The sequence below is a fragment of the Ambystoma mexicanum genome, chromosome 1q (genome assembly GCF_040938575.1).
Source record: "Ambystoma mexicanum isolate Mex_15411 chromosome 1q, UKY_AmexF1_1, whole genome shotgun sequence".
In the NCBI taxonomy this organism is placed as follows: Eukaryota; Metazoa; Chordata; class Amphibia; order Caudata; family Ambystomatidae; genus Ambystoma; species Ambystoma mexicanum.
The window spans coordinates 934809211-934834118 of NC_090922.1; the positions used below are offsets into that span (position 1 = coordinate 934809211).

The 24908-nt window shown below is 47.7% G+C and overlaps 1 protein-coding gene across 2 annotated transcripts in view; it reads right to left on the minus strand.

Annotated features, from left to right (window-relative positions):
- Positions 1–24908, minus strand: part of SLC35A3 (solute carrier family 35 member A3) — a 643323-nt gene that overhangs the window by 201117 nt on the left and 417298 nt on the right. For both annotated transcript variants that reach the window (XM_069641592.1, XM_069641593.1), the window contains exon 6: positions 5297–5415. In XM_069641592.1, the coding sequence (XP_069497693.1) occupies positions 5297–5415 (119 nt within the window). The remainder of the gene's footprint in view (positions 1–5296; positions 5416–24908) is intronic.

Genomic DNA, 24908 nt, shown 5'->3' on the forward strand with positions numbered 1-24908 from the left:
GTCTCCCTGCTTTCACCCACACAGGTCCAGGGATACGTTTGGACCAGGAGTACACGTAGTGCCACAGGAATAAAAACGATTGCTGCCTATTCTGAATAGGTAAAAAAGTATCTTTTAATGTGCATGAAGAACTAGGTTGAAAAAATATTTATTTTTAAAAATTATTGCTTTTGTTAAAACTTGGGTTTATTTTCTTATAAAATACTCCCATTTCCCCCACTTCAAAATCTTATCTGGCGCACTGGAGCTAGATAAAGGTGGCAGCTGTGCTCTAATTCTTCGATTTATCAAAGACCTTCGAAAGTGAGCCATAGTATGCTACTAAAGAGAATCTGAAAAGTGAGGCTGTGCAGGCCAGCTCTGTCATGGCGCCACTCATTCCTCCCAGACCACACTCAAGTGGTAGCTAGCCTATGCCCCTTCCCTCACTGCTCATCTCCAGAGCCTTTGTCACGTGACATCCCATAGGGCTCTGCCTAATCTTTCCAGATTACCACTAATCCATATCATTGGGTCACACGTCCACATTTCTATAATTATGCCGATGACACCCTTCTTCTAAACTTCAAGGTCCCAATGAAACATCCACAGAAACCCTGCAGAAATGCCTACTAAAATGTAGATAACTTGATTACAACTAACCTTTTCAAATTGATTCTCCAGTAAAGCAGATTATAAAAATTGGGGATTTATTTTTTACACCCCAGATCCAGAAAATGATACAAACCTGTTGACACCATGTAAGGACAGAAGCGTCTGTTGCAATTCGTAGATAAACGAGAGTGCATAGCTGCTTTGGTGGCTCTAGTTACTGTGACAGGGTCAGAGGGCTGACCTCGTCAAGGGGTCGGGGGATTGGGACCCCTCTCAACGTGGGGAAGGGGGCTTGGCATGGTGCTTGGGAGTTGGGAAGGTGCCTGTCTCTTTCTCCTTCTACATGTGGCTGGCTAAACTTGCACAGTACCACTTTTAATCATGCTGGCACGTGTTTTCTCTCTTGCCTTTCAGGACTTCCGGGACCAACATTCCTTGTGCCAGAGATGAGAACATGAAGCTTGTGGAACGTCACTGTTATGTTATGTTATGTTACTCAGCATTTATATAGCGCCTTATGTATAATTGGTATGACCTCAAAGCGCTGGTAGGTTGAACGCCCTTGTAAACCGCAGTTCAAGCCAGTAGAGAGAGAGAGAGTGTCGTATGGTGCGTGGGCACACTGGATATGTGTGCAGCTGGTGTGGTTGTTCCATGATAGCTGCTTCTTAGCAGTAGGTGTGGAGCTGAGGAAATCGGTTGGATGTGTTCAGTCTGGAGGGTGGACACCCAGACTGAGTTCTGGCTGTGTTAGGCCTGAGGAGATGCCTAAACTAGCCGGTATGTGCTCAGCTAGCTGTGTTTTATTAGGATGATGAGGTGTTTGTGGGGTCATGTTAGTATGAGAACTGCTAGGCCGAATGTGTCATAGCACAGCTATGTTCTGGTTGAATGATGGTGTATAGGAGAGAGTAAGCGTAGTAGTGTGATATGGTGGTTATCAGTAAAGCGCCTGCGAGCAAGCACAAGAGCAGGACAGGGGGCGCACATAGCGGCATATGTATATAAAGCGACAGGATGGATAGGGTAAGCATGTGATACAGATAACATGGGGATACAGGTACATAGCATATACATAGCATAAATAGGAGATACAGAGATATATCCACTCCATCCACTAAACTTTAGCACAGTGATGATATTAGGCACACTTTCTAGATTCAACTATACCACAGTGACGCTATTAGGCACACTTTCTAGATTCAACCCCAGCACAGTGACGCTATTAGGCATACTTTCCAGATTCAACTATACCACAGTGATGCTATTAGGCACACATTCTAAGTTCAAACTTTGGCACAGTAACGCTATCAGGGCACACTCGATGTTGGGATGGAGTCTAGATGGAGTCTAGATGGAGGGGTTCAATATTGTGATGCTATTAGGCTATGAATAATCGTTTGACCTTAATATGTGACAGTACGATGTAACACAGTGATACTTTTAAGATTTTTTAGGTAGAAGTGGTAGTGCTTTCTGGCATGAAGTAATTGCTGCAGTCCCCACTCTTGCCACACTTACTTTTTGGTTGGTGGTGGATGATGGCAGGCTACTGGCTTCTCCTGCGGATACCTGCAGATACTATCTGGAGCCGCCTCGTTGGAGGCGTCCTTTGCCTCAGGGTCCTTAGCCGATGGGGCTGCCGGGCAGAGGGCTGCCCTGGAGTGATCAGTAATGTCCCCTTCGAAGGGCCAATCGGGTCGCGGGTGGTGGGCTAGGGAGGCGGGTGAAGCAAGACCAGAAAGCAGGAGCGAGGGGGTGCGTGCGGGCAGGGGGGTGGGGGGAGTTTTTGAAGTTATTTTGGACAGAATGGGGGCTCAGAAGGAGGCTCCACTCACCTTGGCTACCACGAAGGAAAACTGTGAGCTCTTGGTGTAAAAGTCAGGGTTTTGTTTGATAATGAATAGCACAATTGAATACATCTCATGGCAGACCAGCAATCCCGACACTCATCCAACAAGCCTATGAATTTCAAAAGAGATTGACTGCAGCGGGATGGCAACGCGGGACACCAGTGAACCTGCGCTCGAAATGTGGCAGAGCTTAAGTGGCTCTTTATCGTTTCCCCATCGCTCTAACCTTGGTCTCGGAGGAGAGCAAGGTGTAGATTGTCCTGGGAAACCAGCTGAGACTAGGTGCCAATGGAAGAGGGAGGAGGAGAGAAAAAAGGGGACAGGAAGAGGGAGTGTGAGTTGTCTGGGTGAGTTCACAGGAGGAGGAAGCAGACCGAGAAACCAGGAGGAGGATGGGCCTTGGAGTGCAGCGTGAAGGGAATAGCATTTATCATGTCTAAGGTGAGGAATTGGTTGGTGAAAGTGAAGTGGTACTTGGGTGCGAAAATGCATGATTGGTGTATATGTGAGTGACTATGGTCAAGTGCAAGCATAGACAGTAAATGAGAGTGAGTGAGAAAGGTGACAGAGTGAAAGGGGGTGACAGAAGGAGGGGGAATATAGTTTAGAGTAGGAGGAGAGCGGAGAGTAGGGCATAGTGAAAGTGGAGATTAATTGAACATAGTAGTGTTGGGATGGAAATGAGCCTATCCCACCCCCGAGGCGGTTCCAGGTAAGGCGAACACCATATGAAGTATGAAGTAATGTAGCATACAAGGAGGGAGTAATCTGCGTCAGGCAACATGTAGAGGCACTGTAGCATTTAGGAGTAGATTAACGGCACTAGAAAACCCATAGCCCATGACTCCATTTTGTATTAGGCCCAAAAGGGATTAGTTGCAAGCTTGCACTTTCACATTCATGGCTCATTAGGCCTGATTTCTAGAAGACACAGAGCCCCTTTCCCACAGAAGTCAACTTCCCCCTTGTTAGCCCAGTGTTGCGAATATTTAGTATCTTCCAAAAGAATGCACCCTGCAAGAGCAAGAGACAACACTAGGCACCGTGCTGCGTCCATTCATTTCCACTAAACTGCCATTAGGCCTCTAACCCCCACCCAGCCGGTCCTGAGCCAGCCCCACACCACTGACCTGAACCACACCTTTGCATTCCCTGATTGGCAAGCGACCCCTCTGTCCCAACACAAATGAAGTATTCGTAGAAGATCTAAGCATGCGCGACTGTATATCTTTCAAGCGTTAAAACATATCCCTTGTAACATGAGATACAGGGAGGGATAAAGTAAAGATCAACACCCCGGGTGGAGTCCTTGAGTTCGGTAACTGTGGTATCAATGAAGCCCTGAATGTGTGGGTCAGCGTGACTGTATTTTATCCTCCCTTACGCCGGGCACCATTTCATGTGCCGCCCCAGGTGTCTGCCAAAATGAAATAATTACCAGGCTTAGTATGTTTAGTTTAGACAGAAACAATGTATTAATGTGCACCCCGACCTTCACTGCAAGTATGAGCCCAGCTGACCCATGTGGATCCAGATTGATGGGAAAGAACTAACCAATTACTGCCTGGCATCACCTATGGAGCAGGTTCATGTGTAGGGTGCCTCCAATCAGTGGCACCCATTTGTACTGTATATTATGACGATTGTGCCTAAGAAAGTGACTTGCCTTCAGTAGATAGTACTGGAAGAGGAGAGAGTAGTTGAAAGTATAACAGAGGGTGGAAGGAAGGTGTAGAGGAGAGAAAGAGGAACATTGGAGGGACAAAGAAAGAAAGGAGAGTGGGAGAAAGGGAAGGGAGGAGAGTAGAAGGAAGGGAAAGGAAGGAAAGAACATCGGCGTAAGTAGTACAGGAGTGACACAAATAAGGATAGAGTGAGACCTGGGTGGTTGGAAGGCATCATTTCTTGATATCATTCTTCATGTGGGACCCGGGCTGGGATCCAACTAGAAGACTCTGGGAGGAGTGAGAAACATAAAGTGACTGCTTATAGGTTAGCCAACCAGACTCTAGACAGCAAGGGCTACTGATCTCTATTGACCACAGTGGGATTTAGGGAAGTCTGGAATTAGGGGGAGGGAGACCCAGGGAAGATGAGAGAGGGATGCATGGCCCTTAGTTTGACCCTATTAAAATACTTAATAAAAACCCTTGAACCGTCTTTGAGAATTGGCGTGTTCTTGAGGCCATCTGAGATTACTTCCAGATAAGACTAATTACATTTATCAAGGGGATTCCGAATTATGCATTGGACCGACAGCGGGAAGTGCAATCTGTGGCCCCAAAACGATTGTTAAATGAAAATGTAGCACTAACTCATGTAACACCTTGCACTGAATTCTTCTAGAGTAAAGCATCGTTTAGAATCACGTTCTATCATTTACACATCTTTACACAGCCTTGCACAGTTTTATACTGCAGACAGAGTTCACCCCTATTCTGCACATGAATGCTACGCTCTTCTGTTTGTGTTCTTCTAGAAGCTCCCAGGGGCAAAGTCTCATGCTCAGGAGGAAGCACCTTTCCTTGCCAGGATGCATTCGAATGAAACGGTCGGTGTGCCATTTGGTCTGAGAGCAATTCCCATCTACTGTACATTCAAGGAAACACTTAAATCTCACCCTGCGTCTCGTGCATCTAACCTCCTTTCACTAATGCTGTCGTATTGGCTGTGTTTCAAACACTGGCGGCAAGATGTCCGCATGGCGAGAACGTTGCGCTCTATAAATACCCGCTTACATACCGAAGTTGGAGCATGGCATCTGCTTTTGCAATTGCATCATTCTATCATCATTTTAAATGCTCTAATAAAGCTTGATTACAGATGACACCTCAAGTGTTTAACAGTACCTGCAGAACCACAACTGTCCATGTAACTTTGTTATAACCTTGAAAAAATCCGCTCTCCGATATGCGTTCTCCATCATAGATATACACGCCCATCAAACCAAATATGCCCCCAAAACACCCTAGAGGAATGAGAAAGAGAACAGCGCATCAACAACACTTCCGCGTTAGTTCATTAGAAAAGCTGCAGTACGACCCACATAAAAGAACGACTTCAAGCAAATGAGAGGACATTTTCCTAAACATAGGCCAGACAAAAAAGACATCTCGATATCATTTACTTTATGAATATTTCTATAGCAGTTTGTGATAATAGCCATAAAAGGGGATTGAAAATAACCTCCGTAGTTTCTGTAACAAGATCGATGAGGTAGAACCCCTTTATCATATTGCCACGACTTGTGAAAACCTTGCTCGGGAACCAGCGAATCCCATGGGACCTTACTGGAGGGGAACTCTAAATGCTGAAGAATATTGGGATTGGATTTTGATTGGTCATCATAAAGGGCCCACTCTGGCCATGTTGAAATGTATAAATGCGATGATTGGCCAAAAAAAGGACGGAGTGTTAAGAGGAGGGTAATATTGGGGCAGGTCTGACGGGTCCGGATGACTGGGAAAGAAACTGTGAAAGTAGTATAAGTATGGCTGGAAGTCGGGAGAGAGGAATTGTTGATGTTTTCTTTTAAACTGTTAAAGGTTTTGTCGTACTATTAATGTATGTTCTCTTTTTTTTAGTATGAAACCAATAAAACTTTTAATTAAAAAAATAAAATAAAAATAATAGCCATTTTCACCTTCACTGTGCCAGACCCTATATGGGTTTCAGCTAGCACACCTCTAAAACCGCCACATCTCAAATAGGGGATCCAAACACAGACACAGGCTACAAACAAAGACATGTAACAAACAAACAAAGCATTAAAAAAACTCTGGTTCAGAGTTGACGTTCAAACAGAGGGACACAAGCTGTTTATCCGTTACATACAAGCCAGTGGCAGTGTGGTCAGTTCCTATGTGTAAAGGTGCAGAATGGTGTGTCCTTTCCCAGGCTGTGGCTTCTTTTACTGGGCTACTGGGCAACAGGTTTCTCCAAGATACCTAAAGGCCAAAAACCATCGAACCTGCCTTTGCCTTTTTGAGAACCTGAAAAAAAGTACAGCCTATAATCTGAGATTAGTTACGGCAGGAGGGGGCGGGGAGAGAGCTGGGGGTCTGATGGACCAATCACCTGTGGAGGGTTACATATCTGAATTGGAGAAGCAATGACAATATGGGATCCTGGGCACGCCTCTGCTCGCCGGGAGGAAAGGCGCACCTTGCAGAACCACCTAAACACTAATTTTCCGTCTCCTAACACCACAGACAGTCCACTTGAATGGTCTGTTTGCTATGGGGGGGATGCAAGGGATTCTCCTAAACTAATACATTTACATGATTTTGAGAAAACACAAAGGACAATTTGCAGCATCTAAACTCCCCCCTAACCAATGCTGAAGAACGCGAGTCCATTTCCTCCCTATGTAAGGGAAAGGCTGCAGGCCGAGACAGCCTCCCAATCAATCTTTATAATATTTTTAAAGAATCTCTGGCACCTAGAACAGCAGATTTGTTTGCGAATGCCAGGGATATGGGAACACTCCCAACTTCCATGAACAAAGCCAACATTGTAGAATTCCATAAATCTGTCAGGAATACCACGAACTGTAGCTCTTATAGACCTATTTTCATTACTTAACATGGATACCAAGACTTTGGAGACGTGCCTGGCTCTGCAACTGGAACATCCCTTATCCAAACTAAGGAAATGTAAAGGGGTTGGGCTAGTACCGCATCAAGCTTAATACTTAAAGTTATATTCAATGTATTTTAATAGTAATCAATGATTAAGGCTCAAGGGTGATCAGCATGCAATGGTCAGAAAATGATGACACTAGCTAGCCCTAGGCCATACACTATTAAATGTTTAGACAATTAGTGACCATTTGCGCTACACCCTAACCTTTCTTCAAAAAGAAACCAATGTACTATGTTTTTAGCCTTTGCTAGTATTTTTAATACATCATTAAACAACGAGACAGTGCTGCCTGCTCTTTTTCTTTTTTCTCTGAAACACCAAACTAGTTCACAAAGACCAAACAGGGTTTGTTGTTGGCAGACACTCCTCCAATAATATGTGGTGGTTGTTAAATGTATTAGTTGGACCAGCCAAATTGGAAAACACTATGCTATCCATTAATGCTTAAAAAACCTTTGATAGGGTCGTGTGGGAATATAGCTTCCCAGTTCTGATCAAATTTGGCATTGAGGGATACTTTTTGGATATGATAAAACCTTTATGCGGACAACCTAAGCACCAGTTGTCAAAAATTGCCTTACTCCCCCCCCTTCCAATGTGTGCAAGTAAGCGACAGGGTTGCCATCTTTCCCTACTTTTATTCGCTCTGATGATTGACCTCTTTCAAGTAAGAGGAGATTGGATATGCATATAGACTGAAGGGCACAAACACAGAATTTCACTTTATAGGGATGAAGTCCTAATGTATAACAGTCACAGTTTGAAAAATGTCCCTAATATAATTGATATCCCTAAGGGGTTCAGGCCAGTGACTGGTTAAAATTAAATTGAAAAGTCTTAAGTAATCCCGCTTTGGATCGACATTCCATGGGACCCTGGAGGATTAGCACATTTCCAACTACAACTACATACATAGTAAGTATTTAGGCATGCAGATCTGCACTGATGACAAGAAATGTGTCTCAATTAACTATCCATAAACTGGACCTAAAATTAAAGCCAACCTAGAGAAACGGAATGAAACTTCTGCTCTTACTAACTAGATCCATTAACTCAATTAAAATGAACGTTGTGCCCAAGATAGTCTATCTGGGACAAAGGATCCTGGTTTACACGCCTATGAAAATGGTTTGGATCTAGAAAAACAAAATCAGCACACAAAAAAGCTTGAATTAGTATTAAGATCTTGTGGGGAAAAATGATGGCGGCTTAGCCCTTGCAGCATGGAAGTCATATTTCCTAGCAGCGCAACCCTGTTGGGCCAAAGGATGTCTTCATACAGAAGCCCATGAGAGTTAGAGAGTCACAGAGCTATCTAATTTTTTATCCTTACAGGCCACAAGAAATTCTTAATATGCCGCCACTTTATATCTATAAGCACTTTAAAGACCATCCCATTATCTGGAGCATTCTTAGCAACTGGCATGTGTTCCTTAAATATATATGTAGATGTCACAACTGTTATTGCTATTGATATTTTATTTGTAACGCGCTTGTACACAAGTGTTTCAGAGCACGACAAGGCAAGGGAGGGGAACAAGGGAGAACAAAAAACAATGATCTTATGAGGCCCAGTGACATTGAGAACGCATAAGTGCATGGGAGAGGGAAAGGGCAAAGTGCTTGGAATGGGGAAGAAGTGGAAAGTGCTGAGCAAATGAAAAACAGATCAATAATACATAAATAAATAAATAATAAAAAGCAAAAAACCGGTTCCCTTGTGGCTAACTAGAAGAGCAGCACTTTTGTTGGGAACCAAGTGATTTGCACACTTTAGGCCTGAATGGAAATGGCAGAACATATGTGCAGGCAATCTGTAAGCATATTGGCCCTGATTCATGGATTATTTGCGCCGGGAAAAAACGGGATTTGTGCGCCATTCTGCCTGCAAACCCCCGTTTAACAAATGGGGATTTGCGGGTAGAATGGCGCACAAATCCTGTTTATTTTGGCGCAAATAATCCATGAATCGTGGCCATTATGTTTACAGATCTTTCAGGGAGGTAGGGTGACTCTTGGCTTCTTGGACAGGGATTGGCTATTACTTATGCCATTGATTCACTATTGTTAGGCAAGATTGTATGCAGTACCCTTTGGGTGCACTACAATAATCTTGACCTCCTGGCAATATGGACCCAACCTTTGGTATAAGTATGAACTACACAAGTTGGTAGTGTGGCTGAGCAGCCAGGTTTATCTCAAGAGGGGTCAATGTGAGCAGTAATGTTGTGACACAGAGTTCACAGTACAGTTATTCAAATAAACTCTTACACTCAAGGTTTCTTGATAAAATAATTATGAATTTATTTCACAGTCAGTTGGATAAGCCTTCTTCAGGAGGGAGCAATATATGTAACACTTATAATACACTTCAAAACACACTCTGTTTCTCTAAATCAGATGATACCCGTTGGGGATGGCACACAGACACTTCCTACACCCACAGGGTGTAGAAAGAGTTTGGTGTAAAAGATAGAAGAGAGGAATAAAACCAAGGTTAACGAATAATTCACAAACAGGTAAGTACAAAGGGAAGAAATCTCTCTCAGGGAGCCAGGACAGCCAATGTTAATTGCACAATGTCTAGGGGAGCTGAAGATCTTCTTTGCAGGTAGGTGAAAAGTCTTGCACAATGTTTTTAGAAAAGTTTGTAGAAAATAGAACACTTGAAGGGCCACAAGCTGGGAGGCTTGTGAGGGGCAAAGCTATAGCAACTCTGTAAGGTAACCAAGACAGGTCTCAACTGAGAGCAAGCAAGGCTACACAACAAGAGGTAATTTCTCTTAGACTTTATAGTACCTCTGGTTAGAAGAAATGGTTCCAGCTGGCTTCTGTTCCTGTACAGCTCTGCAGATCATGTTGTTCCTGAGCCTCAGTCGTGGGGACAAGAGGGAGGACATCTGGGGACTCCTGCTCTGCAATGGGAACGTCAGCGGCAGCAATGGGCAAACTTCAATTCAGCGGTCCTTCAGTGATTCAGCTCCTCGCGTCTGACAGCAAATAGCAACACTGTGGTTGTCGGATGCCACTCTGGACTTTCCCCGCATCTGGAGTCCAGCACTATGTTGAGGTGGCTCAGGCTTGGTCAGTCCTGCTTCAGGGAAGTCCGGAGGATCTTCCTGACGCTTGGATCTGACTTAAAAGCAACACACACAATCTGGTGTTCATCTCCCTGGCACTTCGGTTCCAGCAGCAGCAGCAGTGGAAGTACAGCCAGTTCTGAGAGGATGTCTAGACAGACTTACTTTGGAGTTGATTGGTCCCACCAACTCAAGGGGAGAAGTCATTCTTGCAAGGCTTCTGTAGTCGAGGCGGATTTGGAGTTTAAGCACAGCAGCAGGGCTTCACCGGGCGAACCAACGGTCCAGGAGTTGCAGCAGACATCTCTTCCAAGTTATTCACATTGCTTCGTCCAGTGGTAGACTCTGCTTCCAAGCCAAAAAGCCTCACCTTTTATGCAGGTTTCTCCCATTCATTCCAGCCTAGCTGTCAATCACACAGCAGGGTGGCTGTCCTTGCCGGACAGCCAGCCAGCCAATCACCTTTGGGTGCATTCCTGTAACCAAGGGGATTAAGCACAGGGAGTTTTGGGCACCTCCCTCACTTCCTGCTCCTGCCCCTGCCAGACACACTGGAGCCAGAGGAGGTCTTCACTCGTGAATCCTGCCAAAGACAAAATGAACAAAGGGATCAAACCTGGTTTGGCGCACAGAGTAAATCTGAAGAAGGACCTTTCCAACAAGAAATGGCGAAAAAAGAAGACCGGGGCCATTTTCACAAAATGGGCACCCATGTGTGCTTCACTGAAGCTGCGAACGCACACCGCGGTAAAAAGCACACAATGGTAGTAAAAAAGTAAACCACTCCCACCAGCCATTAATTGTAGAAAGGGTAAGATAAAAATGTTACATGGGACACTAGACAGAGGAGATTCTAAGTAACCCAGCCAGCACACTATGGTAAAATAGTGGGCCTCATTACAAGTCAGGCGGTAAGGGGTTAACAGCGCCGGTAAGGGTGCCGGCGCCGTCAACACCATACCCCCTGATTATGAGGCCCCCTCGCGGGACCCGGTCTGCACGTCTGGTTTCACCAGACGTGTAGAGCGGATGCCGCGAGGGAAAGAGGGAGCAAACAACGGGCCGCTTGTAATCGGCCCATTGTTTGCTCCCTCTCCCATTACCATTCAGCCCTATGGTGGCTGAAATGGGAATGGGGAAGGCCCAGGTCTGGGTTCCCAGAGGGAGGAATTACCGGGCCCTCCGAACTCGGAATGGCCCTGTAATTCCTCATTCTGGGAACCCGGACCCGATTTTGGCGGCAGCCATGCATGGTACATACATATGGCCCGAATCTGGACAGCCCAGGGTTCTACCTGTGAATTGTAGAACAGATTTCACCCGTGGGCGCTGCGTCAGTGATCTGGGGGGGGGAGACCTCAATTTAAAACTGGACCTGGGTCTAGACCGTGCAACAGGGAACTGCAGACAACACACCAAAGCAGCGATGACATTGAGGCAAGCAATGACCACACTACCCCTGGTAGATACTTTTTTTTAAAACAATTTTTATTTATTTTATTACCAACGCACCAAACATTACAACGTTGAGGACATTTGCATACAAGTTTGCTACATTATGTTCATACATTCGAACATTGCGGTCTTCCCCCCTCCCACCCCTTTAACTCGAGCCCCTGTTTCCATGCCGCCAGCCAGCGTATCTTATTTTACTCACTCGTCTCCCTCGTATTGTCCTCACAAAGACCCGCCTGCGGGGTACCTGCCATTGTGGTCACCAGTTGCCTCCATTCTATCAGGGAGTCCCACTTCTTCCTGCCCTCCTCTACTGATTGCTTCATACCAAGCTGTCGTTTCTGCATCTGCCCATTTCAGGAGGTCCGGCCACCATGCCTCTATTCTGGGGCGCTGGGCAGCCTTCCAGCTCATTGCAATTCTCCGTTTAGCCAGGATGTAGGCCAGGTCTTTCATTTTACTAATGTGCTTCAGGTTGCGCGGTCTGACAAACACCCCCAATATACATGCCCATACTGACTCCACCTCCAATACAATCCCCTTCTCTGCTAAGCATAGCTTAATCTCTGTCCAGAATCTACCCACCTCCGAGCAAGCCCAAAACATGTGTATCAGCCCAGCTTCCGCCTCCCCACACCGTGGGCACTTTTGTACCGCTGGGTTCCCAAACCTGGCAATCTTACTGGGGGTCATATATGCCCTATGGGTGACGTATAGTTATATCTGCTGAAGCCTTGCGTTGCGGGACACCTTCTTGTGGTGCTTTTGAACTCTATCCCATTGTCCATCTAGCAGGGGTTCTCCCTCCTCCTCCTCCCAATCTCGCCTTAGTTGCAGCACCTCCTTACCCACCCTGGTCATCAGTATCTCGTATATGCTAGCTATTTCATGCCCACCCTCCGAAATATCGTACATTGTCTCAATAGCCATATCTGGTTGCTCGGTTAGCACTTCTGCAGTTCATCTGTCCAGCACCCGTTTGATGACTCTTGTGTAGGTAATATGTTGGCCTATGTGCACCACGGTATCTTCCATCAACTTTCTGAAGTCTAGTGCCTCACCCTCTTGCCATACATCCCCAAGGGTCACAAGCCTCGTTGGTTCCCAATATTTACGGATCGCTATTGTCAATTGAGGGTCCTCCCCGCATACTGCTACCAGCGGCACCTGCGGGGAGCATGGGGTTGGGATTCCCACCACCTTCCACGTTTTGTTCCAAATTTCCCAGCCCAGTGTCAGGAGTCTTGCCCACCCCAGCAACTTAGATTTTGGCAACCACACCACCTCCCTCAAATAGTAAGGGGTGGAGTCCTTGTATAAAAACGACTGGTTTCAGCAGTCTCCTCTTCGGACAGCCATCTAGCCACATACTGAAGCTGCCCCGCCAGATAGTATAGCTCAAAATTCGGTAAGTTTCTGCCCCCTTTGTCACACAGGTTTTGTAACTTCCATAAGGCCACCCTATTTCTGGTGTTGTGCCAGATAAAGCCCCTACATAAACTGTGGAGTTTCCCGAAGAACCGTTTAGGGAGCATGTATGGAATATTCATAAAGAAATGCAGCAGTCTCGGCAGGACCACCATCTTGATCAGCACCGCCCTACCCATCATGGCTAGGGGTAGCCTGGACCAGAACCCCATGCTGTTCTTAATGCCTGTCACTGCCTGCTTCGTGTTGTGTTTGTGTTCGTCCTCGGCCGAGTGGTATATATCGATGCCCAAGTATCGAAAAGTCCTAATCTGCCAGGGTATCGGCAGGACCGGTAAGTATTTCAGTGGGACCCTTCTGTATCTCCCCAAGGGGAACATACTCAATTTCCTGGGGTTCACCGCTATGCCCGAGAGGGTGGCATAGTATTCCATCACCCCCAAGACATATTGCAAGTTTTCCTCTGGGAAGCACAGGTATAGCAGGATATCGTCCACATACAGTGATGTAAGGTGCGTCCCTCCCTTTGTGGGGATACCGATCTCCCCATACTGTTGTCTGAGGCAGATAGCCAGCGGCTCCAGAGCAAAGATATACAACATGGGCGATCAAGGGCAGCCCTGTCTCGTGCCCCTACTGAGTTGGCATTTGTCTGAGATTATAGCGCCTGTTTTAACCCTGGCGATTGGGGAGCTATAAATCATTTTAACCCACCTCAGGTACCCCGGTCCCATGCCATACTCCCTCAGCGCCGCCAGCAACCACGGCCACCTCACTGAGACTAATGCCTTAATGGCATCCAATGAGACATCACCATTTCGCCCGGGTCCCTTTCTGTCTGCTCAATTATGTGGTGGAGTCTTCTGTGATTGTCTCTTATATTCCTGCCTGGGACATACCCTGTTTGATCGGGGTGAACCAGTTTCCCGATGACACATTTAAGCCTGTTTGTCAACGTGGCCATAAGGATCTTGCTGTCTTGGTTGAGCATGGACAAGGGTCGATAAGATCCGCAGTCCGAGCTTGGCTTACCTGGTTTTAAGAGCGGGATTATCACCGCCTCCCTGAGAGACTCCGGCAGACTCCCTCGTTCAAACGCCTCGTTTAACATGGCGAGCAGCAGGGTGACCACCTCCTGCTTGTACGTCTTGTAAAATTCACTCGGGAGCCCATCTGACCCCGGGGCCTTACACGTGGGTAGGTGCTGTACCACCGTCTCTAGTTCTTCAAGAGTGATTGGGGCATCTAGATCCTCCTGCTCCGGGTCATTAAGCTTAGGCCGTCCTATGTCCTCCAAAGTTACCTGAGTCTCCTGCCCCATCTCCTCCCCAGTATCCTCATATAGGTGCCTGTAGAATCTGAGAAACCCTTCATTGACTTCTTCTTCGGTATCCCAGGTCTGGCCATCTTCATCCTTTAACTCCCTGATCACTGGTCGCAGCGTTTCGTTCTTGTATAGCCAAGCCAGCAGCCTGCCCGGTTTATCTCCCCTTGCATGTTGCCTTTCGATGTATTTTTTGTAGTTTAACTTGCAGAGCCTGTCCCAATGCCCCCTACTAGCCTGCTGGAGTAGGTTTGCCCTTGCTGTATCTTCCTGTGATGTACTCCCCTTCTGTATTATTTCTTCCAGCTCCCTCTCTGTCTCCTGTAGCTCCCGCTCTATGCCCCCTTGGAGCCCTCTGGACTTAGATATGGCCGCACCCCGTACTACCACTTTGAACGCCTCCGATAGGGTTCCCTCCGACTGCACACTACCAGTCTTAATGTCAAAATACTCGGTAATACCCTCCCTTAGATCCTCTCGGAATCCCGAGTCCTGCACAGCTTCAGCTCTGAATTTCCACGTCGGGATTCTCGGCCTAGGGGGCTGATGCCTCCACTCCACCACCAAGGGGGAGTGGTCTGAAAGTACTCTGGCCTTATATTCCGAACCTATAATTTCCCTAGCTATCCCCGAGGTCACAAACATATAGTCCAGTCTCGTGTATAGGTTGTGGGGGGCCGAATAATGCGAGTACTGTCTGTCTCCCAGGTGCATCATTCTCCATATGTCTTCTAGCCCAAAGTCCCGCAGGAGGGCCGATAGTGCCTTCGCAGCTGGGGTTGGTCTCTCTAGTTTCTTGTCGGACCTGTCCATTCTGGGGTCTAATGTGCAATTGAAGTCGCCTCCCCAAATGGTAGCGCTGCCCACTAGGGAGCTAATTTGATCATTTAGGGCCCTGTAGTAGGCTGCTGTATCTTGATTGGGAGCCTATGTGTTTACGATGCTCACCTCCCTATTCTCCAGCATCCCCCGCACCACTAGCATTCTTCCATCTGGGGCTGGCGTAGATTGAAGCAACTGGAATGGTACATGAGGTGCTACCCATGTGACCACACCCGGCATACGCTGAATATGTGGCTCCTGTGGTGGTCCCCCTCCACTTTCTCTTGACTAACTCTAGTTTATGCCTGTTTATGCCTGTTAAGGTGGGTCTCCTGTAGAAATGCTATATTCACTTTGAGCCTTCTCAGGTACATCATCACTTTATTCCTTTTCAGGTAGCTATTGAGACCTCTCACGTTCCAAGTTACGATTTGAGACTATCCATAGCCATGCAAGGTATGTACTGCCTCCCCCCTCCCCGGGTCACTGTTCCAGTCCGGATCAGCATGAAATTGAGCTTGTACCCCTTCCTCTCCCAACTTAAACTCCCCAACTAGCCCGCCCACCTCCCCCAACTCAACTGTCCCCCACTGCACACCAAACCATGCCCCAACTGGTGCTCAGCTCCTTACCTGGATCTCAGACTCCCCCGCGTTTGGTCCCACCTCGGAATGCCGAGGTCGGGATCCCGGCAGGGTGTCACCAATATTTTGGTGACCTAACTAATGTCCTAACTGTTGGGGTTAAGAGTGCTTCCTACATGTCTCTTGTTGATTGCCATGAAACGTTGTGCATCATCCATGTCACAATCTAATTTTGTCGCCCCTGAGATTCAACACATCTCTACACTGTATTATAATCAAGTCCCAGAGTCACAATATATACAGCACCTCGGTCCCGGGATCGGGCTTCACTTGTCCGTATCATCCTCCTTCTGGCTGTCCGCTCCCTCCGGGCATTTTTGGCCGTCCAACCATTCTGATGCATCCTCCGGACTCTCAAAAAAAGAGCTTTGGATTTGTGGAACACTTTCAGCTTTGCTGGGTACATCAGCATGTATCGCATCCCCGCCTCTCACAATCTCCTCTTCACTGTCCCATAGTTTTGCCTCTGCACTTGAAGTGTATAGTCGGGATATGCCGAGATGGTCGCAGAGGCTCTTTGTATGGTGCCCCCCTTCCGGAAATATTCCAGTATCTTCTCTCGTTCCCGGTAGTTCAATATCTTGGCGATGATTGGCCTCAGGAGGGATGCGGGGGGGTCTCCTCGTGAGCGCTCTGTGCTCTCTCCACCGCGAAGCCTTGCGTGAAGACCCCAACTCCTATTTCCTGCAACAGCATATTTTCAACATAGTCCGTCGGGTTAGGGCCTTCTTCCCCCTCCGGAAGGCCCACTATGCGCACGTTGTTCCTTCGGGTGTGCCCTTCGGCCTCCTCTGCTTTTTTCTCCAGGTTGCTCACCTGCTGCTTCAGGATGTGGATCTCCGAGGCGTGAGAAGTCCGGGCTGTCGTGTTTATGGTCACTTCTTTCTCCAGCTCATCTGTGCGTTCCACAATTTTCCATACGTCCAGTCTGAGCAAGTTGACCTCCTCCTATACTGCGCCAATTTTGATCTCCAGCGCTGCCTTAAGTTCGGCAGTGGCTCCCTCTAGCTTGCTTTCCCACGTGGCCTTGAGGTCTGCAATTGCTTCTAGGATCTGCCAGTCAATGCGGTGTTGTCCTCTGGTTGCTTCTTGTCCTTTGGTCTCGCCCCCTCCGCCTGTTGCGGGGTCTTGGTGAAGTCTTCCATTGTGGACTGCTTCCCCCTGGATTTGGGGAGTTTGGATGTCATCCTGACGTCTGGCATCCCCCCAGTTTAAGGCGAGGTTTGCTGGCCCCTAGGGACGTTGTCGTAGACTATAAAGGCCCACGCACACACACCTGGGCTCCGTTATAGTGCCTTGGCTCAATGTCTCCGGCCTGGTGCTGTGATGCTGTGCCACAGGGGCTGCCTGCCAGTCTCCTGGCTTAGTGCGACCGCAGTCTTCCTAACCAGCCACCGGGCCAGCCATACATTGGGGGCACTCCGTTGGCCCCAGCTGTCTCTCAGTCTCAGGCGGGTGCTATGGCCTTATTTACAGCCACTTCCAGGGCCTGTGTCCCACGGTGTCCAGAGCGGTCCCCCGCTGGCTATGTTGTTTGGACTTGCCTTGTCCCTCCATTGTTGTTGCCAGTTCGTCTGCCTGAGTATTACAGCCCCTCGCACCTCCTCAGCCTGCATGGAGGAGGGATTGTGCCCACTGTTGCTGCTGCCTGGTCCTTTGGGGCCCCGTAGTGTGGGGGCCACGTCTTACTCACGGCCTGCCCTCACTGGCAGACAGTTGTTTGCGCTGGGGAGGCTCGGTTTCCACCCGCCCCCTCGGGAGTGTCCTGTGTCTATTGTGTCGGATCTACAGAGCGCTTGTGTGCCGCTCGGTCCGTGGAGCGTGCGTGCACTCCAGTATTCGCAGACCGCCTGTGTTCTATGTGCTGGGCACACAGCGATAAAGGGCAAGGCACACCCCCACCGTTCGTGCGTTCCCGGTCCGGAGCCTCAGCTGAGGCGGCCGCTCCTCTGCGTACCGCAGCAGCACATCTCGGGCATTCGTGCGATTCACGTTGCCGCTTGGGCCGCTTTCCCGGCTGGCGAAGGATGCTTCCCCTCAAGGCGCGCAGCGAGCCCTCCTTCCCAGTCTTCCCGTTCCTTTGTTCAGCGAACTCGCAAAGTCGCCAGAAACTGGCGCATGCCCCCAGACCTGCTGAGAGATGAATCAGTAATAGAACCCTTCCGAACCGAAATAGATTTCTTTACCGAAATGAAGGATCGGTGCAAACCCTGAAGTCGGTATGGGAGTCGTTTAAAGTTTGGTTGAGAGGCCAACTGATGGGGACATCCTATGGCATACTGAGAGACATAAGAAAGGAACTTTCCCAGAACGAACGAGAACTACGGGACCTTGATATTCAGCAACCCAATAATGAGGGGAGAGAACACCTGCTGAAAATACAAACTCAAATGGACAAATTCAAAGACCTGGCCGATAGAGAATTGTATCACATAACACAACCTATGCGGGCAAGGAGATACAGAGAGGGGAACAAGGCTAGCAAATCAATGGCGACCCTTATCAGAACTGAGCTGGGAACAACACAAATTACCAGCATCTGCGACTCCCCTGGGTCGGTAAAGTCGTCCCCAGAAGCAATTAATGAAGTATTTAAACAGTTTTATTGCACACTATACACAAACGAAGACACGGTGGACCTGGAGGAACTCAAAGAATAGATAGATTCCATCCGGCTGTTCAGTTTAGGAGAAGAGGAGAGGGCACTGTTGGACCTCCTGTTGACGACTGAGGAAATTGAACAAGCCATAGCTGATTTACGAGCAGGCAAGGCACCGGGATCGGACGGTATTCCTGTTGATTTTTATAAAACGTACAAGTCCGAAATGTCCCCTAGACTACTGGAAGTATGGGAGGAGGCACTCGAGAGTGGAATATTGCCAAACAGCATGAGGGAGGCGGTAATAACTCTCCTGCTTAAGTCACATAAGCCCCCCCAGGACCCCTCATCATATCGCCCTCTATCACTAATTAACACGGACACAAAAATCTACCCCAAAGCGATAGCGAACCGCCTGATCCCGTACATGAATAAACTAATCCACACGGACCAGTCGGGATTTATCCCAACTCGATCAACTGCACTGAATCTACGGAGGTTTTTCGCCATCACATTGCAATTGGATCCAAATGCCAAAGCTGCCGCAGTCACTCTAGACGCTGAAAAAGTGTTTGACTCTGCATCATGGAATTATAGGTTCTCAATCCTGGTCAAAATGGGGTTTGGGCTGACATTCATAGGGTACATCCGAGTGCTGCATAAGAAACAAACTGCAGTGGTTAAGACAAACAACACTATGTCATCCTCCTTTACATTAGGGAGGGGCACCCGACAAGGCTGCCCACTATCCCCTTTCATATTCACCCTCACGATAGAGGTGATGGGGGCCAAGGTAAGGCATGAACATACCTGGAGGGGCATCTGCATCAGAGGGTCCCCACAGCTCCTCTCGTTATATGCCGCTGATACAATGATATACGTCAGGCACCCTGAGACACACCTTCCCCTATCATGAAGGAAATATCTACATTCTCAACCTACTCTGGCTACAAGATAAACCAGACCAAGTCAGAGATCATCCCACTGACGCCAACTACAATGCAATCACAGGCTACAACTGGGTTCAAATGGGCCCCCAACTCTGCACGCTACCTGGGAATACTAATGGCCATTGATAGACAGACACCTTACACAAACAATTATGAGTCATACTTACATACTTTGGAACACAAACTCAAAATATGGGGTGCACTGCCAATATCCCTATATGGACGGGATATTATATGGGGTGGCCCTGCTGAAAATGGTGGTGGTCCCTAAACTGTTGTACTTGTTCTGTGGTATTCCCATATGGCCGGGCAGAGACTTCTTTCATAAACTGCAAAAATGATCCACCGCCTTTGAATGGGGAGGGAAATCAGCTAGGCTCAACTGGCAAAAGATGTGCGAAAGATATGAAACCGGTGGGCTGGCGGCCCCAGACTACACATTATATTTTCACGCGGGACAGGCACACTTTGCTAGATACTGGGAAGCTACAGCCGAAACACACGTTCATGTACAGGCCGAAAAGTTTGCATTAGCCCCCTCCAATATACAGGCGGTGCAGTTTGCAAAAATTAAAGGGAATATTAAGGAGATAGACCCAGTGGCCACGACTGTATGAGCCTAGTACACCCTATTTTCAAGGGTGGGATGTGAGAACCCATATTGGCTGTTTATTTCCCTATGGCACAACCCTGATTTAGAACCCATATTTGACACTGCACTGCAGAGGAAATGGGACCCCGATAAGGAAATTAGACTAGGGGATCTATACCCGGAGGTCAGGTTTGACACATTGGAGGTTGTTTAGGATAAAGTGGGCGCAGGGCTCATTACGACACTACAGTACTACCGTCTGAAAGAGGCATGTAAAAGAAAATGGCCCACATTTGCCGATGCCCCCGAGCCTCACCAATTTATAACGGCAACTATGTCACAAGATGGTTTTACAGGTAAGATATCCAGTCTATACAGAGCAGCCCAAGAACATACCCCGTCCAAAAACTGCATGAAACAAAAATGGGAGTGGGATCTTGGAATCACCATTGATGATACCACATGGACCCAATACTGTCTACATACCAAATCCATCTCACTCAACTCCAATTTTAGACTAATTCAATTTAAAATCCTAAATAACCTGCACATAACACCAAACAAGGCATCCAAATTCGACCCTACCCGGGACACAACCTGCCTCAAATGCAATTCTAGTACGGCAAACTCCATGCATATGTATTAGAACTGCCCCCCTGTCAAGGCTTTCTGGGAAGAAGTGGCCAGGGTTGTAAGCAACGCCATCGGGGTGTATATTCCGGCTACCTCACTGAAGTACTTGTTGGGCGACATAGGCAAGTTATCTGTCAAGACCTGCCATTTTGTAGCTATTGCAGGGGCAGTTGCCAAGAGGAACATATTACAGGCTTGGAAAGCCAAAACAGCCCCAAACCACAAGACGTGGCCTCGTGACCTAGTGTATGTCCAGGAGAATGAGGAACAGTATGTGAGAAGTGTGTCGGCAGTGAGTAGATCAAAGGACATATGGGCTCCGTTGCAGTCATACCTTAACTGTACCCAAGGCAGTGACGGTGAGACTACAGAATGAAAACTCCAATAGAGTGATATACATTTTGGACTAAATATAAAAATAGAAATGCGATTTTGTTGTTATACCCTGATGTTCACTCCGGTCGTGTAATAATGTATTTCTGTGAAGTGCCTGTCAGAATTAAAATAAAGGTTTAAAAAGAAAAAAAACAATTGGTATTGTTCAATAGGGTGCACAGGACTAGAAAAGGGGTTTATGAATTGGTACTATGGCCATCTCTCTTGTGAGATCTAGCTACCTAACCTAGGTATCCATAACTCTAAGTACTACCGACCGGTAACCCCTACTGTCTGACCACTGCCTTTTCCTAATGGTGGTTTCCACATATGCAGGCTGTCTGACTCCCTCAGGGCACGGTGCGAAATTGCAGAGAGCTATTGACACTGGCATCTACCAGGAGCTACATTTGGCTGCCCAACCGTTGGCACACACACATATACTGATCTAACAATAATTTGTATGCGTCCCTGGATTTGTATAAACGGTGCAATAGGAAACCTTTATAAGATATTAAAGGCATAATGGCTACATGTACAAAGTACAAAGAGCTCCTAATTCGGCAGCAACATAAAGAGGAAGTGAGGTGCCATCACAGAAACCAAGGTGGTACCAGAGACAAAAATGGGGTGGCAGTAATGAGACCTGCAACAAACACTGACGCAGTTACAGAAACGGATCTGAAGTTCGGTAGTGACAAAAAAAAGAGTCAGTAGAAAGACAAAGCGAAGAAGCAACAGAAAGAAGGGTTTATGGCACATGCATATTTGGGTGCATGCCACAATGTCAAAAAATGCATTTCAGGCACTTCTGTTTAGCGATTTAAAATTGAGAGATGCATATGTAAAAATAGCCACTAAAGAAGTCATATTTTTTTCAATCTCTGCATTTTGTTTAATCATCTTGTGCACAGATATTTTAGTTTTAAGTCCTCCATTAAATTTACACCATCCTGAAAATGTATTCATTAAACTTTAATAGCCCCTGGTCAAAGGAAATTACAAACACCGAAGAGATATTTCCAGCTCCTGCGCCCTGAATATCAGTTTCAAGCCCGACCTAGATTTCCTAACTGCCCCTACACCTATGATGGTTAGTTCCAAAAGGAGGTGTTTGGTTGTGCCATTAGATCTTCAAGCCCCACTCTATCACTTGTCTACCCTCCACATCCCCTACTCTCCTCCATCAAACTCCACCCACATTCTCTCCTCCCCAAATCTGTGGTATCACATGAAACGCGTGATGACGTGTGAAGTCATCACAGGGATAAGGAAATAAAGAGGACAGCTTCGCACCTTTTCAAGGAGACCGAAGCAGGGCCCGTGAAGTAACAGAACTGTGTCCGTCATACTTTATGCATGGCGCTGCGCCACGGAGGCCCGTGCTCCAGGCCTCATAACATTGGCGCAGAGGAAAGCCCATGACGTGCAATTGCCGGTCGGGCAGATCAGAGGTGTCTGGGCTACCGATCCACATGGCGTGCTGTCCCTCAGTCCGCAACAGGATTACCACGTGCTCTGTGCATGCCGGTAAGGAGTCCTGTGCAATACCAAACCTCATACCAGTTATAACTGGCAGTTGCCAGAATTTGTGGACACCACAGGCATCACCCACCCATCCACCCCACAGGAAAAGGGACAGGGGGCCACAAACATCCAGCCGTTGGTGCGGCTCTCTACGGAGGATGCTTGTGCACCGCCCCTCACCCGACACACCACTCCCGAAAACCTGGACAAGTACCACAGTCGTTTGAGACAATTAGCTACAACCTGATGGTGGGAGAAAGAACAAAGAGGAAGAGGTGAGTCTCCAAATCATTATTGGCTTCTACTCAGTAAAACTACGAAAGCAAATATTGCGGGAACCAGGAATCACACTCCCTAGGATCCTTGAGTTGGGCCGCTCCCACTTATTGGCGGACGTCAGAGCCTCCAAGATGGAGACGGCCCTGAAGTAGGTCAAACTCGAAGAAGTGTGCTCAATGGGGAGACACATCCCCAAATCCCCAAATCCCAAGGAACACCTGGCGATAGAAGCAAAAGAGCCCAGTGACCCCAGCTCCCTGCACACAGTGTGGGTATGACAATCCCCACGAGACGGACTCCCCAGCAAAAGGGTACACCTGCACAAGGTGTGGAATTACAAATCACTTTGCCAGGGTATGCAGAGCCTCAGCCCCTGCCAGTGTACCAAGAGGAAAAGAATGCCCAGAGGATTCCAACAAGACAAGACGACCCAGGCCGCCAACACTACGTCCACTGAGTCACAGAAGGACCCTCCAGGTGCAGGCATAGGGGATGAAAAGGAAGAGGTTTTCTTCATATCAGCCGTACTCACAGTTGGCGGCAGAGGAAAACGCCAACCCTGATGCGCAGTTACCATTCTGAACACCCCCATGTGCTTCTCGACACAGATGCCTCGGTCAATGTCATGGCCGACAATCAGTACCGGACACTACCTAGGCCTCCATCACTTCAAGAAACAAAAGAAACAAAGTGTGGCTATATTCACTTTTGGGGGCAAGAACCCTCTATCCCTAGAAGGCACCTTCATTGCCGCTGTTCAACCCCATGATGTCTCCATACGAGTCAGATTCTACGTGACTAAGGTAGCAACCCAAACACATACATGACTGTGCAGCAGCAGAAGCCCTCAGACTCATTCTTTTCGCCCACGGAGTGTTCGCCAAAGACGTACAGATGCTGCTACGGAAATTCCAAAACATATTCACAGGAATAGGGTAGATGGAAGGCAAACCAATCCGCCTCCATATTGACCACATAGTTCAGCCGGTGGCGTTGAAACACTGAAGAGTGCCTTTCCACCTTCGCGATAAAGTGAAGAAGGAGATACAAAATCTTGTGGACCTCGATATCATTGACCAAGTTGAGGGGCTCGCACCCTGTGCGTCCCCAATCGTCGTTGCCCACAAACCTAAACAACTGGACAACATCCGTATTTGCGTGGACATGCAACTGCCCAACAAGGCAATTAGAAGAGAAATACATTTGACCCCTGCACTGGATAACAGCATTGCAGAACTAGAAGGCGCAACAGTCTTTTCCGAACTTGACCCACGCTCAGGTTACCACCAGCTTCTCCTCCACCAGGACAGTCAATACATCACGACTTTCACAACCCACGTCGGCCTCTACAGGTATAAAAGGCTGAACTTTAGCATCTTGTCAGCCGCTGAGGTGTTTCAGAATGCCATACTCGGAGCACTGGTGGGACTGGTGGGACTGCCGGGAACCCTGAATGTGAGCAATGACATTTTGGTGCATGCCAAGTCAGAAAGTGAACACCTGGAGTGGCTAGAGAAAGTCCTGTTGAAGATCCAGTCCCTAGGCTTAACTTTTTATTGTGAAAAATGCAAAAGAAAAGAATCAAGTTTTTCTGGTTCATCTTCCAGGATGTAGGACTATTCGCCGACCCGGCGAAGGTCAGGGACACCCAGGAAGCCAAACCCCCAGAAACTGTCTCAGAGGTAAGGAGTTTCCTGGGGATGGTCACCTACTGTGGCCGTTTTATTGAGAACTTGGCCACCCTGTCTGAACCCCTAAGAAACCTCACAAAGCAATCCACAGGATGGAGGTGGACAGTCCTGGAACAAACCTTGTTCGAGAACATCAAGAAGGCACTGTTAGAGGAATGCATCCTAGCTTTCTTCGACCTCCAAAAAGACACAGAGATCATCGTTGACGCGAGTCCTTTTGGACTTGATGCCAGCCTCACCCAGACTAATAGAGACGGCTCACCATGCACTGTGGAATATGCCAGCCGAGCACTCTCTCCAACCGAGCAGAGATATTCTCAGATTGAGCACGAAGCTCTGGCTGTGCTGTGGGGATGCCGCCATTTCCATGTATATATATGTGGGAAACCTGTGAAAGTGGTCACAGATCACAAAACCC